Source organism: Schistocerca americana, chromosome 1 (genome assembly GCF_021461395.2).
Source record: "Schistocerca americana isolate TAMUIC-IGC-003095 chromosome 1, iqSchAmer2.1, whole genome shotgun sequence".
In the NCBI taxonomy this organism is placed as follows: Eukaryota; Metazoa; Arthropoda; class Insecta; order Orthoptera; family Acrididae; genus Schistocerca; species Schistocerca americana.
Window position 1 is genome coordinate 1,266,860,314 of NC_060119.1, and position 20,264 is coordinate 1,266,880,577.

General features: G+C 37.9%; 1 protein-coding gene across 1 annotated transcript in view; it reads right to left on the minus strand.

Annotated features, from left to right (window-relative positions):
* The window catches only part of LOC124598929 (lysosomal alpha-mannosidase-like), a 258,417-nt gene that overhangs the window by 90,960 nt on the left and 147,193 nt on the right, over window positions 1-20,264 (minus strand). The window contains exon 8 of the mRNA XM_047136036.1: window positions 7,149-7,368. Coding sequence (XP_046991992.1) covers window positions 7,149-7,368 — 220 coding nt within the window. The remainder of the gene's footprint in view (window positions 1-7,148; window positions 7,369-20,264) is intronic.

The window sequence follows — 20,264 nt, forward strand, 5'->3', positions numbered from 1 at the left end:
TCATTGACACACAAGTCACTGTAGTGGCAACACCTCAAAAGACTTGCACCAGGCAATCAGGTCTACCCACTGGGAGCCCTCGCCCCACGACATTTCACTTTATAGTTTTGATATCATCCACAATTCATTCTGTTTCTACTATGACAGCAATTTCTTTTATGATGTTGGTGCACTTTATCTTTTCATTTTAATGTTCTGGGTACTTTTAAAATAAGAAAATACATCTTTCACTAAGGGAATTAAATGTTCCACTATGTCAAATACAACTTTATGTTCTGCAAACAGTTGCCAATTTGATCTCTGCTTCTTTGGCTGATTTGTTACCTGTACTTTCCATTATTTGTGTTATAGATATGTATCCACTTATGGATGGTGTGGCCACGAAAGTTTTGACTAACTTGAGCTATTTCTGACTTAGAGCATGCTTGTATAGATCATTTTTTCCACATATGTCCACATTACAAGCAGCACATCTACATTTAAATTCATTATTGGCCAGCTGTCTTAAGCACTCATCAAAAGTAGGATCATGTAGCCACTGATCTTGAAATTTCAACTTTCTTGAAACTTTCTCATTGATTTCTTCTAGCATTAAACCATCACTAACTTTTCTTTTCTTTTTAGGAGTGCTATGTTTGTCACTCATTTGACAGGCTTACTGGGTGTGAACTATATACTGAAATATTAATACAGCTAATTTTTACTGTACTGGTACACTTCCACTAAGATTGAGATAATGCTACTGCATGTGGAAATGAATTCACTAAAGCTATTCATTTGGGATGGTTTATAAGATACTGAGGTTCTATAAACATCCTTCTCACATGACATGGAAAGATAAACAGTCCATAAGCAGGGGAGTCTCCTATTCCCAAAGCAGGAGATATTGAGTGAGAACCATTGCATTTTTTTAGTAATTTCTAAAATTCCCGAATTTTTTGTAATTATTTCTGATTTTTCCATTTTACCATGAGACTCCCCCCCCCCCCCCCCCCCCCCCCATGAACCATGGACCTTGCCGTTGGTGGGGAGGCTCGCGTGCCTCAGCGATACAGATAGCCGGGGAAACTACAGCCGTAATTTCTCCCGAGGGCATGCAGCTTTACTGTATGGTTAAATGATGATGGCGTCCTCTTGGGTAAAATATTCTGGAGGTAAAATAGTCCCCCATTCGGATCTCCGGGTGGGGACTACTCAGGAGGACATTGTTATCAGGAGAAAGAAAACTGGCGTTCTATGGATCGGAGCGTGGAATGTCAGATCCCTTAATTGAGCAGGTAGGTTAGCAAATTTAAAATGGGAAATGGATAGGTTAAGGTTAGATATAGTGGGAATTAGTGATGTTCGGTGGCAGGAGGAACAAGACTTTTGGTCAGGCAAATACAGGGTTATAAATACAAAATCAAATAGGGGTAATGCAGGAGTAGGTTTAATAATGAATAAAAAAATAGGAGTCCGCATAGTGAACGCATTATTGTGGCCAAGATAGACATGAAACCCACGCCTACTACAGTAGTATAAGTTTATATGCCAACTAGCTCTGCAGATGATGAAGAAATTGATGAAATGTATGATGAGATAAAAGAAATTATTCAGATAGTGAAGGGAGATGACAATTTAATAGTCATGGGTGACTGGAATTCGAGTGTAGGAAAAGGGAGAGAAGGAAACATAGTAGGTAAATATGGATTGGGGGTAAGAAGTGAAAGAGGAAGCCGTCTGGTAGAATTTTGCACAGAGCACAACTCAATGATAGCTAACACTAGGTTCAAGAATCATAAAAGAAGGCTGTATACATGGAAGAATCCCGGAGATACTAAAAGGTATCCGATAGATTATATAATGGTAAGACAGAGATTTAGGAACCAGGTTTTAAATTGTAAGACATTTCCAGGGGCAGATGTGGACTCTGACCACAATCTACTGGTTATGAACTGTAGATTAAAATTGAAGAAACTGCAAAAAGGTGGGAATTTAAGGAGATGGGACCTGGATACACTGAAAGAACCAGAGGTTGTACAGAGTTTCAGGGAGAGCATAAGGGAACAATTGACAGCAGTGGGGGAAAGAAGTACAGTAGAAGGAGAATGGGTAGCTCTGAGGGATGAAGTAGTGAAGGCAGCAGAGGATCAAGTAGGTAAAAAGACGAGGGCTAGTAGAAATCCTTGGGTAACAGAAGAAATATTGAGTTTAATTGATGAAAGGAGAAAATATAAAATGCAGTAAATGAAGCAGGCTAAAAGGAATACAAACGTCTCAAAAATGAGATCGACAGGAAGTGCAAAATGGCTAAGCAGGGATGATTAGAGGACAAATGTAAGGATGTAGAAGCTTATCCCACTAGGGGTAAGATAGATACTGCCTACAGGAAAATTAGAGAGACCTTTGGAGAGAAGAGAACCACTTGTATGAATATCAAGAGCTCAGATGGAAACCCAGTTCTAACCAAAGAAGAGAAAGCAGAAAGGTGGAAGGAGTATATAGAGGGTCTGTACAAGGGCGATGTACTTGAGGACAATATTATAGAAATGGAAGAGAATGTAGATGAAGATGAAATGGGAGATACGATACTGCGTGAAGAGTTTGACAGAGCCGAAACAAGGCCCCGGGAGTAGACAACATTCCATTAGAACTACTGACGGCCTTGGGAGAGCCAGTCCTGACAAAACTCTTCTATCTGGTGAGCAAAATGTATGAGACAGGTGAAGTACCCTCAGACTTCAAGAAGAATATAATAATTCCAATCCCAAAGAAAGCAGGTGTTGACAGATCTGAAAATTACCGAACTATCAGTTTAATAAGTCACAGCTGCAAAATACTAACGCAAATTCTTTACAGATGAATGGAAAAACTGGTAGAAGCCGACCTTGGGAAAGATCAGTTTGGTTTCCTTAGAAATATTGGAACACGTCAGGCAATACTGACCTTACGACTTATCTTAAAAGAAAGATTAAGGAAAGGCAAACCTATGTTCCTAGCATTTGTAGACTTAGAGAAAGCTTTTGACAATGTTGACTTGAATACTGTCTTCCAAATTCTAAAGGTGGCAGGGTTAAAATACAGGGAGCAAAAGGCTATTTACAATTTGTACAGAAACCAGATGGCAGTTATAAGAGTCGAGGGGCATGAAAGGGAAGCAGTGGTTGGGAAGGGAGTGAGACAGGGTTGTAGCCTCTCCCCAATGTTATTAAATCTGTATATTGAGCAAGCAGTAAAGGAAACAAAAGAAAAATTCAGAGCAGGTATTAAAATTCATGTAGAAGAAATAAAAAGTTTGAGGTTTGCCGATGACATTGTAATTCTGTCAGAGATAGCAAAGGACTTGGAAGAGCAGTTGAATGGAATGGACAGTGTCTTGAAAGGAGGATATAAGATGAACATCAACAAAAGCAAAATGAGGATAATGGAATGTAATCGAATTAAGTCTGGTGATGCTGAGGGAATTAGATTAGGAAATGAGACACTTAAAGTAGTAAAGGAGTTTTGGTATTTGGGGAGCAAAATAACTGATGATGGTCAAAGTAGAGAAGATATAAAATATAGACTGGCAATGGCAAGGAAAGCGTTTCTGAATAAGAGAAATTTGTTATCATTGAGTATAGATTGAAGTGTCAGGAAGTCGTTTCTGAAAGTATTTGTATGGAGTGTAGCCATGTATGGAAGTGAAACATGGACGATAAATAGTTTGGACAGGAAGAGAATAGAAGCTTTCAAAATGTGGTGCTACAGAAGAATGCTGAAGATTAGATGGGTAGATCACGTAACTAATGAGGAGGTATTGAATAGAATTGGGGAGAAGAGGAGTTTGTGGCACAACTTGATGAGAAGAAGGGACCGGTTGGTAGGACATTTTCTGAGGTATCAAGGGATCACAAATTTAGCATTGGAGGACAGCGTGGAAGGTAAAAATCGTAGAGGGAGATCAAGATATGAATACACTAAGCAGATTCAGAAGGATGTAGGTTGCAGTAGGTACTGGGAGATGAAGAAACTTGCACAGGATAGGGTAGCATGGAGAGCTGCATCAAACCAGTCTCAGGACTGAAGACCACAACAACAACCATGAAACTAAATTTTTGCTTATTTTTTCCTCATTTATGACAAACTTCCCTCAATCTGGCAACATTGCTGTGATGCTCACCAACCCTGCAATCTGCCAGCATTTGCCGAAGCTCATGCTATTGTTTACTCAGGCATGAACAAGGTAGACAATTTATGTGCCAGCTTCTCTGATGTTTCTCATTTCAATTATGAAACAAGACTACCAGAATTCTATGCCCATTCAGTTAGAAGATGCCTCTTATTTTTGGACCTTCTTACACCTGGCGCATAGACTTCTACAATTTCATGAAAGAGGTAGCACTTCATTTCCAGTCAATATAGTACATGCAATCTCCTTAAGAGTACAAAATTCCTCAATTGTTTCTCTAATTATCCAGTTATTGAAATCGTTGACTGAAAGAATTGCACCATTCCTTCACCTAAGAGCATAAGAGAAAAATAGTTCTTAGAAAGTTGGACAGCATTCTACACTAAATATATTAGAATGAGGTGAAATTACATTTTTCATACAAACAATATATAACTATTCTTCTATAAAAAAAAAAAATGATTTCTCAGTAATAGTTTATGCACTTTAGATTATACTACAAGGAGACACCCGAGATAACTTGAAGAACTGTTCAACATAACAGATCTGTATTTGCTATGTAAAGTGTGTTATGACCAAACTGATTTGCACCTTTACACACCTCTCACAAGAAAAAAAAATATTGGAATAACATTCACTTAAAGAACATTGTTAGAGACAAAATTATAGTAGAGAAATAGAAGTATTAATTTGAATAATGGATTACATTCACTTATTAATATGATTTACCATGTTCATTTTGAGATTTAAATGCAGTTATCTCATGGGATTATTTTTGTACTTGAACGACATCATGCAGAAAACAAAGAAATCTATTTCAAATTTACATTTTCTTAATAAAATCAGAAGAAATACAATTTAGATCTTGATGGTTATTTTATTAAAATGATCAGTTTCGGCCAAGTCTTAGGCCATCTTCAGAACAGCGCCATTAGCTGAAGTTGGTGATATAGAACATTCAGTAGACAACAGTCACTGAAACTACTCAAACTGAACAAGCTAGGCCACAACCAGTCATTTAAATAAAATAACCATTATGATCTAGACTGCTGTTTCACTGATTTTATGTAGCTTAATAGATCACTGATTTCCAAAAATGTTACCAAAAATTTTACATCTTCTTTCCAGGAGTAGCAGGTGATTTGCCAGGATGAGTACTTATGAAATTCCTCAGCCTTTTCAGGCTGTGCTCTGCCTTCCCTGTATACATGGCTGCTCTTTTAAGATTTAAGTGAGTGGAGCAGTGCTTGCTGCCTGTTTGTCCTTGTCACAGCACTGAATGACATCCAGCATCACTTTTCCCTTACCCCTTTTAACAACAATCCTCCTCTTTTGCCAAGAATTTGTTGGAGTACTTGGAGTTAATGGCACACCTCTAGAACAGGGGTGGCCAAGAATTCAGGTCATGGGCTGTGCCCCAGCACAAGTGCCATAGTATTCATGCCCCCTGGCACATTTCCCATACTGGCACACTGTGCTGTCTCAGCATGTGAAGGGGAAAACTTCAAATATGTCGTATTTAAATGCAATGGAACCTTGGGAATGCTGCCACACTGTGTATGACTTGGTTTTATATTTCGCATTTCTCAACAACACAGGTCAAAAACCAAACAAATTTTCGTTATTATTGAATTAGTTTTGGTGCACTGAAGACATATAATTTTTTACGGACAAACACAGACAGTTTCACAGATTTTTGCAGTCGGGTTACCGTGTAATCTTTACTTATTTAGTTTCATGACCAAAAAATGTCTTTCACTCAGATACGTGGTCTGAAATATCCTAGCACTTTTCAACCTCATTATGGAGATGTGGAAACTACCTGAGGAAAGCAATGTAGAACATTATGGGCAGTGTGCAACCAAGCCCACTTAAAATTCAAAGTCTTCAGTACATTCTGTCTGTTCTAATTTTCACTCCTGGACTCCTTTTTCCTTCATATATTCAACAACAGTGAATTTTAAATCAAAAAATCATTCCAACACACTTTGCAGTAATATATAAAGTTTCCATACTCTTCATTCAGTTCCACTGAAAACTGTTGCAACTGGCTCCCTTTGTGGAACTTCAGAAATTTTACTGTTTGTACCACCAATTTCTACACATGCACCATGCCTGCAAATTTAGCACAAAGTGCTTTTGATACACAAAATAATGAAGCCCATCTGTAAATCAGTGTTTGCTCTTTCATTGACAAACAAATCTTTAAATTCTTTTGGCATAGTATTGTCATGTCATTTCATAGCAAATTTGGTGTACTTGTCACTTATATGAGTGATTAATATATGTTGAGAATTCTCATCTGTCTCTTCTGTTATTCCCATTCATTTTTACAGGCTTGTGGCGATAGATCACTAAACTGTCCCTTTTTGTGCAAACAGGTACTGGACCTGTGAACATCCTTCATATCATGGACAAATAGTGAAGTACAAATAGTGCTGATACCATGATTCTGCTGAAATGAAGACAGCTGTGTCAACCAAAAAATGCCACATCGCAATACAAAGTGGAATGTCGCACTGTACCGGGTACCACCAGGAAGAAATGAGCAGTGCACACACTCTGCACACGTGAAGTTTGGCACACCATGGCTGGCCCAACTCTAGAAGGACCAGTGTCTTTGCTCATTTTTGTAAATAACTATCATCACCCACCATGAAAAACACCGCACATGAGTCAATAATGGCTACGGTTAACAATATGTTCTGTAGCAAAGGTGGCAAACAGAATTATTTCTACCAATCACAAAGGGGCCAAGATACTGTGTGCATCCAGTAAATGGACTGGCATCTGGTAAATAAATACTTTGTTGATTTTTATTTTACAGCACTTCTTGCAGATCTGTCCTTTCTTATTTAAACTACAGACTGTAAATTAAAGGTTAATGTATCTTCTAGCAGCAACAGAACTACCTACTTGTTACAGTAATTACTCACTGAAGTCTCATTTTTGAAAGCCTAACAATGAAATTATGTAATACTTTGATGTGAATAAGTACCTGAAGAAAGTTGTTTGCCTGCCTTTCAAAGTATTTGCTTGTTGTACGAGAAACAAAATAGCCCGTCCAGTAAGAGTGCTCATCACTTGCATAGGGAAAGAAGTCATCCTCTTTAACAGTCCATGTAATGTTGGCATCATTTAAGGCTTTCAGGTAACAGGCTGGAGTTGAATACAATAGATTCAGTCTGCCTCCTTCTTCCTGTTTGGCGTTAATATATCTGCAAACAAATTAATAATTTTAAATTTCTGTGTTAGTTAAAAATTATCATAAACTAATATTAAAAAGAAATTATTAGACTGTAACAAGACTTACTCTTAGAATTCAAAACAGCTTAGGAAATTATAAGTGGCAATGTAAGTAATATAGTACAATAAAAATATTTATCTCTTTAACAAAGTAGGTGTTGATCTCTGTGTAAGAACAGGCTATGAATAATTATTCTGACCTGAGTATAAACAGAGACTTTAATATTGATGCAAACTCTCGGAACACAACTCGCATGAAGCTGATAATACATTAAATTCATGTAATATCACAAATATGATAAGCTCTGACACGAGAGTAACAGAGTCAAGCTTAGTAGAATAGATTATGGAATAACCGACAGCTGTGTGAAAGACAGCATTAACAACAGAAGCTCTGATTTTACTTAACTTGGAACACTATTGCCAGTTAGAATAATTAAGCCTTTCACTGCTATGGGTGAGCTCTTTGCATTCCACGTTGAGGCTGCTTTTTTTTACAACTGTACTGCTCGCCAAATTCTGGTGCCTCTGTTGAGAGATGGCACTCTGACTAATATGAAGTACTTATCATCTAGTTTGTTGAAAACTATTAGGTAACAAAAATTGATTTTTGCACATTTTACAGTCTGACATCTTCACTCAACAAAGAACTAACTTTCCCTTTGTTATTTTCATACTTACTGCACTGCATCAAATTATGTAAGACATTGCACAAAATTATAAGGAGTTCACAGAGCTAAAAATGCATTGCATAAACTTTGGATATGGTTGATTTGAGCTAATAGATTGCACAAAGTTAAATTAGATATGACATCAAAATTTTATTTAAAACTAAGAACAAAAGGATATCTCATTTTGTTCCTGAGTATTTGGTTTTATATCCAAGGGGTGGTTGAGTGCGGCGCACCCATTCACATCCTAGTGCAGCAGGAATCAGGTGGTTATAACAATCTCATAAATGATTCCAGATATCGAAACAAGGTTTCCTGCGAATGATATCATGCAATTCTTTACATTTTATTCATCTATTTATTTCATTTATTGATTTATTTAGTGCCCATACTATCACATTCATGATGTTGGACTAGTTTAAGTACAGAAAGTATAAAATATTACATATTTACATCATGTGTAAAATCTTGCCATTGGTATCAACACATCTTTATAACAAAATCATTATTTTGCTTAGTTGGATTATAAAATTACATATGTACATACAGACAGAATAAAAGCTAGTGAAACCCCCTGGATTTTACTAAAATTATTAAATATCAGCACTTTAGTTAACTGGGCATAGTAACATATGGCACAAAAGCTAGGTCCATAATGAGATCCACACATGGATGAAAGAAGTTCAGTCTTATCTAGTAATGGTTGATAATTATGAATTTTTGTTTAGAGAGTTATGAACCAGACCTACAGAGTTGAGTAAAATTTCAGGTATTCATTAATGCTGTAGAAGCTATTGCTTATTAGCAGATTTTTTTGTTTGTTCTTTTTTGAATGTATTAATGTTTGGTTAATTTTTTTATGCTATCTGGCAATGCACTGTACAGATTTTTTGGTTTGTAAACAGCACTGTCCTGATATATTGATTTTGTGTGCACATCCTTATGATGGTCATCCCTGTTCCTTGTTTGATAATTGTGGATCTCACTATTCAAAGCTGAAACTTTATGGTTTTTAATGAAGCAGATGCTTTCAAATATAAATATAAATTGTAAGGTCATGATTTTTAATTCCTTAAAGATACCTCTACATGGCATTCTGTAAGCAACAATACTTATTAATCTTACAGCTTTATTTTAGAGCTTAAAAGACTGCTTTGCAAAAGAGGTATTTCCCCAGAACACATTACCATACTTCAGCAGACTATGCATGTATGCATAATAAACACTTAACAGTGTTTCAGTGTTGCAGCAAAGCTTTAAGCGCTCTTAAGGTGACCACATTGCGGTTCAGGTTGAAAAAAATCGATTTTTGGTTTTCATCATATTTCGATAGATTAAGGTTTTATTCAAGTACTCTGTAAAGGATCTTGCTGAAAAAAAAAAAATTTTTTTTCGAGCGTTTTCCTACCACATGTGTTTATGTACCATGCCCACTTTTCTGTCACCCACTTTTCTACATATATTTTAGATCTTTATATCCCCTACATTGTGCATTAGGGATTTTTTTTTTTTTTTTTTTGTACTCCTGAGTGTGTTGGCTATCCTTGGAATGATACGGTCGGTATTCTTTAGAATAGAATATAATAGAATAGAATATTTTTAGAACGGAATATTTTTATTAGCCTTTCAGTATTTTTCATACAATTGGCTTCGTCAAAGTTTACAGAGGGTTTTAGTTTCAGTATGAGATTCAAATAGTTACAGAAAGTGGAGGAAAGGAACTAAAGGCCTTTTCTTCAGCATTATGTAAAACAATGTTTTATACAGTAATTAAATACACACATAAGAAAAGAATCACAGTAAATAACTAGCTTATATAATATCAAAACATTTTCTTCATAACTTAGGTAAAACATATATTTTGATGATGAGTTTCTAAGAATTCTTCAGTTGTGTAGAAAATCGTTGTTTTTTAGCCAGGTTTGCAATGTATTCTTATATTTATTTAGTGGTACTGTATGAGCTGAGCATGGTAACTTATTGAAAAATTTTATGCTTAAGTACTTATAGTTATTATGGACTACAGCAAGTCTTGTGGAAGGCAAGTCCAGCAGGTGACTGTTTCTTGTACTGTGTGCATGCACATTACATCTCATGCTCAATTTTTTCAGATTTTCTCTGGCATATATTAAACAGTTATATATGTACATGCTTGGCACTGTCATTATGCCAAGAGATTTAAAATAATTTCTGCAGGACTCTCTGGGTGCTAACCCTTCAATGCACCTGATGGCTTTCTACTGCCATCTGAAAATACATTCAGCCCCTAGGGAGTTACCCAGTTGGGAATGAAAAAAAGCATAGTATGAGTGAAGTAGCAATTGCTTGCTCACACTGTTTCTTAATTTATACAATAAGAAAAGTACTCATGCTAGTTTACTACATAGATAATTGGTGTGTCCTTCCCATGAGAGCTTTTGGTCTATGATTAGTCCAAGTAATTTCACTGTTTTGTTTTCATTTTTAGTTATGTTGAGATTAAATATTATTTCTTCTGTTTTTGTTTGATTTATGCACAGCTGGTTAGCCTGACACCAGTAATTAACCATTTGCATCATTTCTCTATTTTTGTCCAGTACACTCTGTAAGTTCTCTCCTGTACTTATTAATGTCATATCGTCAGCATGTATTATGTTCTTACACGGTATGTAATTTAAGAAGTCATTAACATAGACAATGAACAGAAAAGGTCCAAGAACAGAGCCTTGGGGTATTCCTCTTTCTATAGCGAGTATTTCTGACCTCTGCTTATTTGCATATTCAAGTTGTAACCTATTGCTTAGATAAGATTTGAATAGACGGAGTGTATCATCTTCAATGCCATAGTATTTTAACTTTTTGATGAGAATGTCATGTGACACCAAGTCAAATGCTTTACTTAGGTCAATAAGTGTTCCAGACATTGATACCTTTTTTTCATACCCTTCATAAACATTGCTCACCAAAGCTTCTACTGCTTTTACAGTTGATAGGTGTGACCTGAAGCCAAACTGTTGTTCATTTAAAATTTTGTTGGTTTCAAAATACCTGTATATCTCCTTATGCACACAATTTTCTAACATGGCTATGATTGGTACTATTGAAATGGGTCTGTAGTTATTTGGGAGGTTTCTTTCACCGTTTTTATACAAAGGCAATGTAACTGTGAGATTAAGACGGTCGAGGAATATTCCTTCATCAAGTACTCTGTTTGATAGTGAGAGAAGTGGCATTTCAATTTCTTTTGCTATACATTTAATGATGAGATTATTGAGTCCATAATAATCTTCTGTTTTGGAATTACTTAATATGTTTATTGACTTATGAATATCATTTAATGTGATTCGGGTCCAAGTGATCTTCTCACTTCTTGTCTGTTTTGCACAAGTGAGCAATGCCTCTGCATCAGAGGCAGAATTGATGGGTGGGGTGGTGATGCTATTTACAAAATATTCATTGAGAATATTGCAGTCAATAGGGATACTCCTTTCTTTATTGGTTTTATTAATTTCCATTTAATGACAGTCCAGGCAGCTTTACATTTAATTTTAGAATTTAAAATATATTCATCATTTGCACAGCACTTAGCATTTTTTATTTCTAATCTGTAAAGGTTTCTCATTTTAGTGTAATTTTCCTTGTCCCTATCACTGTTATGAGATTTGTCTTTCATAATCATCAGTAGTATTCTGAGTTTGTTAATTGCGGGGTGTACCACTTGTTAGTATTTTGTTGCTTATGAGTAATATTACTCTGGTACCTTTTGGTTACCAAGGGTCATGTCATTTCTACTATATGCTTGATCTCTGTGTTTGTAAACAACACGCTTTCAAACATGTGGTTAGTTTAGTTCAAGTGTGATTGTGAGTAGTTGCTATACTTACATTTGCAGTGCTTGTTTATGTGTGTATTGTTGAGTTTATTGAAGATGCCAAAATGTAAAGGCATTTTCAAGAAACGACAATTTAGAGGAAACAAATTTAGAAAGCTTTTTGTACAAGAGGTTATGTCACCTGGAAACGATGTTTCTAATTGTAATTCTTCAACAAGTGCATCATCAAAGAAGTTCTCACCATTTCAAGAGACTGACAACGAATTTACTGTAAGTGACAAGGGGTGCAGTAACATTATTATAAATTTGAGAATATTATCAGATCTAATTTATTTATTTGTACAAAGTAGACAGTGTGGTCAGTCACAGAGTGTGAAAATTTGTTAGAGTGCCAGTGGGAGGAAAGACCTAGCAATTGCTTAGAATTTAATTTATGAGTTCTTCAAAACCAGATGCAAGTGGCCCTTATGAAATCAATACTAGATTAGTTTAAGCCTTACGATCTATTGGTAAGGGCATGGCTGCATGGAGAACATTTTGTTCAGTGATGAACTTACATCAACCACCAAATAAATTTGAAAAACTAACTGCAATATTAGAGAAAACTGTATGTGAGGTCAGTGAGGAAAGCATGAAACTGGCTGCTAGGGAAGCAGTGGAAGAAAATGATGGATATTCGGATATTGCAGTTGCACTTGATGGAAGTTGGCAGAAAAGAGGACATACTTACATACTTCTCTGAATGGAGTAGTGACTGCCATGAGTGTAGACACCGGTAAAGTGTTAGATGCAGAGATAATGTCTAAATATTCCAAATGTTGTAAAGTCATTGAACATAAAGAACACAACTGTGTGGCTAATTTTAGAGGAACAAGTGGTGGTATGGAAGTTCATGGAGTACAACAAATATTTCATCGCTCCGTAGAAACAAGAGGCATATGGTACACCACGTATTTGGGCGATGGTGACAGTAAGGCATACAAAAAAGCGGTGAACTCTAAGCCATATGGAGGTGCCATTATTAGCAAAATAGAATGTGCAGGCAATGTTTAAAAAAAAAAAGGGAACAAGGCTGAGAAAACTAACTGTTGATATGAGAGGAAAAAAATTAGAAGATGGAATTATTGTTGACCTGACAGGGTCTGTTAACTAAAACTGAAATAGAAAACTTTCAGGTATACTATGGGCAGGCAATTAGGAGAAATAAAGAAAATCTGGAGACAATGAAGAGAGATGTTTGGGCCATATTCCTCCATAAGTCCTCTACTGATGATAAGTCACGTTATGGATTGTGTCCATCAGGAGAAAATTCGTGGTGCAAATACAATAGGGCTCAGGCACCTGGAGAATCTTATTCTCGCCAGCATTCTTTTCCTGCTGCGGTTATTACAGCAATTAAACCTATTTTCAGGGACTTGGCTCATACTGACCTTCTAAGAAAATGTCTGCATGGGGAGACACAGAACCCAAATGAATGTTTCAACAGCATAATTTGGAACCGCCTTCCTAAAACTGTATTTGTAGGCATGCATACAATGAAACCAGGAGTTCATGATGCTGTTATTACATTCATTTCTGGTAATATTGGAAAGTGTTGGGTACTGAAAAAGCTGGGAATTAATCCTGGTGAAAATATGATCACTGGGCTGCAACACTGCGATATAATGAGGATAGCCAATGCAGACAGGTCAGCATCTGAATATGGCCAAGAAAGCAAGACAAACATACAGGAACATGAAAAAGAAGCTGGAAGACCTGTTAGAGGCCAAAGAACGGCCATCATATGCAGCAGGACAGTTTTAATTAACTGTAAGTAACAAATTTCAAAAGTTTTTTCTTTAAAGTCAATTTCCCGCAAAACTAAAATTTTCAGTACATGTGCCCCATTATATCAGAAACTATCATAGGTAAATGAATGAAATTTTCAGAGACTCTGCATAACATAAAAAGCCACCTCTGGTACTACATTCATTAATATTCCCCTTTTAGGAAGTTTTCTGCAGAAAAAATTAAATATTTTTTGTTAATAAATTTAAAATAGTATTTTTTTAAACAATAAAATGGATAAAGTATATTTTAGTACAGTTGACTCTATTAGCATCATGTAACATACAGTAAAAATATCAAGGTCCTGCATCAAATAGTTTTTTTCAGAAATTGGTCAAATACTTGCCTAAATTGACATGGGTTAGATAGGCAGGGTGTGGTCCCCTTAAATACGTAACAGTACTTGCTTCATTTTTTGTTAAGTATTTCTACATGTTTTTCCCATCTTAGATGCAAATCCACCCATAATCCTAAAAATTTTATGTGAGTCTTTTGCAGAATTTGGCTATTCAGGATTACAGAAGTGTCTGATTCCACCCATCTGCTTTGACCCATGACGTCATCAGTATGGCAGAAATGGCTATTCTAAGCATCTCCCATATGGCGCCTGTGATGTCACTACATACACACAGCAACAAACACAAAAATCTGTATAAATAAGACAGTAACATCTTCCTCCAAAAATGCAATAAAATTAATGGAGCAGCCATGGGACATTGGGGTTTTTAGGGAGGGTACAAGCTAAATATAACAGTAAAAAAAAGACACACCACTATAAAAAAAACCTACATGAATCAAAAAACACTACACGAACAGACACTTCCCCTGACCTATATATATATATATATATATACACACACCCACACACTCAGAGGGCACCACCAAACACAACATCTACAAACACAGCCAACTCATAGTAGGCGCCGTAATGACGTCATACACGACAACGCCCTTATGTCATGGGTCAAAGCAGACGATTGGAATCAGACGCTATTCGATAATGTGAATTCTACATCAGTCCTACATTTGTTCCTTATGTGGCGTCTCTGGTGCAGAGTGCCCTATCTTTGACTCTTATTTCTTTGGACTGCTTTATTCTAGCTCATTCTTGGCACGCAACTTGTTCTTCCACCATGTTTGTTCATTTTGTCTTAGTGATTAATAAATCCATATTCAATACTTAGTATGTGTTATTACCTACCAACCATATGTGATAACCACATTGGTAACCCCGACACTGTCATCATCTCATAGCAAGTTATTTTGTGCTCATTTTCGTCATTTGCAACCTTCAAGTGCCAGACCACACTGTTTCCGCCACAATGGGGCTACCAGTGTCTTTCGGTGCAAGTGTCATGTGCCTTATAAACAGTGCTTGCGACCACAAGTTGTCAAGTGTACCTAATGTGAGTTTGGTTAAAAGCGAACAATTATTTACACCCAGCCACACCTGTGACCACCTAATCTTAACCAGCTCAACATGGTCATGTCTAGCATGGCAGCACAACAACAGCCACAACACGGACAGTGCACGCCACCTAACGACATCACAGATGATCTTCCAGTTAAAGACATTGTAGTTTATCCTTCATCCACGCAGTTTCCTTCGGGGTAGTTTGATGTGCTGACCACGTTCCAGAACTGTGAATCAAACATTTCTATGCACGATGTAGCACATTCTTACATGTCTCTAGTGTCGCAGCAATGTCCCCAATGCCAGTCGCCTTGACTGCACCAGTTTCCTCAAGCATTTCACCGTGGTTACACCATGACCACCTCCTGCTCGCTTTTGTAGTGGTGCCAGCCATTCTGCCTGCGTTGGTTACTGGATCAGCCCTCCTCATGGCTACGCTGCAAGCACCTTCTGCCCGCTGTTGCAACAACAGCACCGTGTTCTACATCAGGCCTGCAGTTTGAACGCACGGTGCCGGCTTTTACGCCCACCCCCTCCACACCCTGTGTTGCATGCACCTGCTGCCCCATGCAGACCTCGGATGACACACCATTCACTGCAACTGAACTTCCGGTGTTGCCTCAACTTGTGTTACTGGGCAGGTTTCTCAAGCTACCTGCTTTGCAAAATGATAACCCTAAGACTTGGTTTGCCTTAGTGGATCACCTACTGGACAACCACGAAATTTCAGATGATGACGCCCATTTTGTCTGCCTGGTGAGTCATCTTCACACTTGGACATTGTTGATGGTCATAATGCCTACTGTCATATGTCGCCAACCCACTTAAGGTTTGTTAATGCATGGCAAACTGGCCTTACACTATCATTCATCAAAACAACACCTGTCAAGGATGACCTCTCCATCACTCTCAGCTGACACACCTGCACCTTAGGTTTCATGCCCTGCCGGCAGAGGCCAGTGAGCTCACCACGGTGCCTCAGCTGCCAGTCAGGAGCTGCCACCTAGCAGCCTACAGGAGGTATTGCCTGTGGCCTCCCGACAGCCACTGACCTCGCCCTAGCAGCAGCCCAATCGGCTACCGGCGCCAACACAGTCAGCTGTTGCACCCTCCCACTCCGCACCACCCCGCCTACCAGCCTATCCTCTGTGCCGGTTCCACGCTACGTACGGGGACACTACCCGCAACTGCCACGCACCTTGTGCCTACCTGAACAATATCTGCGGGCACGTTTAGGTGCCATGTCCTGCCACATTCCTTCAAAGTGCCACCATCTGATGTTGCACCACTCACTTCAGATATGCGATGCCTCTATGCCACAGACATCTCATCAGGCATTCGCTTTCTCATCGACACTGGTGCCAATGTTAGCGTTATCCCAGCAAAACACGCTTGTGACACACTTTCACATATTACTTTCGCCTTGACAGCTGCCAATCACTCTCCCACTGTGGTCCATGGTTCCATCAAGATGTCATTTCACCTATCACTGATCCACTCCTTCCCTTGGACCTCCCACAATGCTGATGTGGATGAACTTGTGATCAGGTCGGATTTTCTACATCATTGCGACCTTTCACCAGACCTGCAAGCTGCCGCACTCCGCCACACATCTGGCTCTGCCGTTCCGTGCTCACACGAGTTCATCTTGACTTCACTCTCCGCCTCCTTGGCTATGCTTTTCACCCTGCTCAATGCATTATTGCACGAGCTGTCAGACATGTGTTCACAAGTCGACAAACTTGGCATCCAGAATGCCGCCTTATGCACCTGCATATACTCTACCTCCCCTGAGTCGTCACAGTCATGGTGTACTATCCATAGCCTATCTGCAGAACCAGTCCAGAGACTGGTTTGATGCAGCTCTCCTTGCTACTCTATCCTGTGCAACCTCCCAGTACTTACTGCAACCTACATGTGTATTCATCTCTTGGTCTCCCGCTACAATTTTTACCTTCCACGCTGCCCTCCAGTACTAAATTTGTGATCCCTTGATGCCTCAGAACATGTCCTACCAGCCGATCCCTTCTTCTAGTCAAGTTGCGCCACAAACTTCTCTTCCCCCCAATCCTATTCAATATCTCCTCATTAATTATATGATCTACCCATTGAATCTTCAGCATTCTTCTGCAGCACCACATTTCGAAAGCTTCTATTCTCTTCTTGTCCAAACTATTTATTGTCCATGTTTCACTTTGTACATGGCTACACTCCATACAAATACTTTGAGAAACGACTTCCTGACACTTAAATCTATGCTCAATGTTAACAAATTTCTCTTCTTCAGAAACACTTTCCTTGCCATTACCAGTCTACATTTTATATCCCCTCTACTTTGACCATCATCACTTATTTTGCTCCCCAAACAGCAAAACTCCTTTACTACTTTAAGTGTCTCATTTCCTAATCTAATTCCCTCAGCATCACCCGACTTAATTCGACTACATTCCATTATCCTCGTTTTACTTTTGTTGATGTTCATCTTATGTCCTCCTTTCAAGACACTGTCCATTCTGTTCAACTGCTCTTCCAAGTCCTTAGCCGTCTCTGACAGAATTACAATGTCATTGGCGAACCTCCAAGTTTTTATTTCTTCTCCATGGATTTTAATACCTAATCTGAATTACTCTTTTGTTTCCTTTACCGCTTGCTCAATATACAGATTGAGTAACATCGGGGATGGGCTACAATACTGTCACACTCCCTTCCCAACCACTGCTTCCCTTTCATGCCCCTCGACTCTTATAACTGCCATCTGATTTCTGTACAAATTGTAAAAAGCCTTTTGCTCCCTGTATTTTACCCCTGCCACCTTCAGGATCTGAAAGAAAGTGTTCCAGTCAACATTGTGAAAAGCTTTGCCTAAGTTTACAAATGCTGGAAACATAGGTTTGCCTTTCCTTAATCTATTTTCTAAGACAAGTTGTATGGTCAGTATTGCCTCACGTGTTCCAACATTACTACGAAATAAAATCTGATCTTCCCAGAATTTGCCTTCTACCAGTTTTTCCATTCATTTGTAAAGAATTCCTGTAAATATTTTGCAGCTGTGAGTTATTAAACTGATAGTTCAGTAATTTTCACATCTGTCAACAGCTGCTTTCTTTGGGATTGGAATTATTATATTCTTCTTGAAGTCTGAGGGTATTTCGCCTGTCTCATACATCTTGCTCACCAGATGGTAGAGTTTTGTCAGGGCTGGCTCTCCCAAGGCTATAAGTAGATCTAATTGAATGTTTTCTACTCCCAGGGCCTTGTTTCGACTTAGGCCTTTCAGTGCTCTGTCAAGCTCTTCATACAGTACCATATCTCCCATTTCATCTTCATCTACATCCTCTTCCATTTCCATAATATTGTCCTGAAGTACATCGCCCTTGTATAGACCCTCTATATACTCCTTCCACCTCTTTGCTTTCCCTTCTTTGCTTACAACTGAGTTTCCATCTGAGTTCTTGATATTCATACAAGTGGTTCTCTTTTCTCCAAAGGTCTCTCTAATTTTCCTGTAGGCAGTATCTATCTTACCCCTAGTGATATATGCCTCTACATCCTTACATCTGTCCTCTAGCCATCCCTGCATAGCCATTTTGCACTTCCTGTCGATCTCATTTTTGGGACGTTTGTATTCCTTTTTGCATGCTTCATTTACTGCTTTTTTATATCCTTTCATCTATTAAATTCAATATATCTTCTTGAACCCAAGGATTTCTACTATCAATTGTCTTTTTACCTACTTGTAATGGTCGCCTAGTCGTAGATATTGCTAATTGCTATAATCACACTATTTCGCTCCCATTTACGGAGCTTGTTAGCACTTGATGTTAGGTTGGCACCATTAAAATGCATTGTGGTAATCGCTGCTACTGCTTGTTGGATCACTGCTGTGTCTCGATGCTGATGCTGGCTCTAAATCTGGTTGTCTAGGGTTAAAAACATGAGGTCCCGTGTTTTTTATGTGCTTTTGATGATAAAGAACGAGCAAAACCACAAATATGTAAACTTCAAATATTTATTACTCTGGTGGCCATCTTAATTCCACTGTCCACCAAAGACCATGACACAACACAAAGTAGTACTTCCTTTACATGTTCTTTGCATTGTTTATCCACGTCAAACAATAACACGCAAACACACTTTACCAAAGTGACATTCCAACTGCGCCCCCAACCCTTCTTGCTGCTTGTATTGATAACATTGTCAAAGAACTACTAAAAAGAGATATAGTTTGTAAGTCACATGTACATCTGTTATCATAATTTGTGCAGAAAAGTTATTAATTTGCATCGAGTGACATAATTTAACATGTTATTAAAATGACAGACAGATTTGCTGACTTGACAGAATAATTCTTTGTTACAAAAAGGCCATTTTTTAGAAGTTTGTCAATTGACTTCTCTAATTTGCATAAATAAGTAAATAACATGAATTATTAAGAATTACATTGGTTTTCGTCTAAAATAGGATTGATTACGTGAACACTGAGTGAAAACGCTCCTAGTGAACAAATAGGTTTCACTGGGTGATTTTTATTTAAGGAGATCCAAAATACCTACGTTGGCCACTATTTTTCGTACTTCATATTAATTATTTAAGATAAACTTAGTGTTTTTACGTGATGACATTTGCTGTATCAGTGATCAAGTGATATTAACGTTTGTGTTGGTCAGTTATTCAGTATAATTTAATGGGCTGACTGTTTATGGAGACATGTTATGCAATCATTGTTAACATACACAATAACTTTTCTATAATCATAAATACTCGTTAAACTGGTTGAATTTGGAGGGTATCGCATACTTCGGTAAAGTAAAGTCTTTAATATGTTCCGTTACACTCTGGTGCCTTCACTACTTCATCTCTCAAAACTACCCATTCTTCTTCTACTGTATTTCTTTCCCCCATTGTTGTCAATCATTCCCTAATGCTCTCTCGGGAAACTCTCAACAACATCTGGTTCTGTCAGTTTATCCAGGTCCCATCTCCTTAAATTCCCACCTTTTTGCAGTTTCTTCAGTTTTAATCTACACTTCATAACCAATAGATTGTGGTCAGAGTCCACATCTGTCCCTGGAAATGCCTTACAATTTAAAACCTGGTTCCTAAATCTCTGTCTTACCATTACATAATCTATCTGAAACCTTCCAG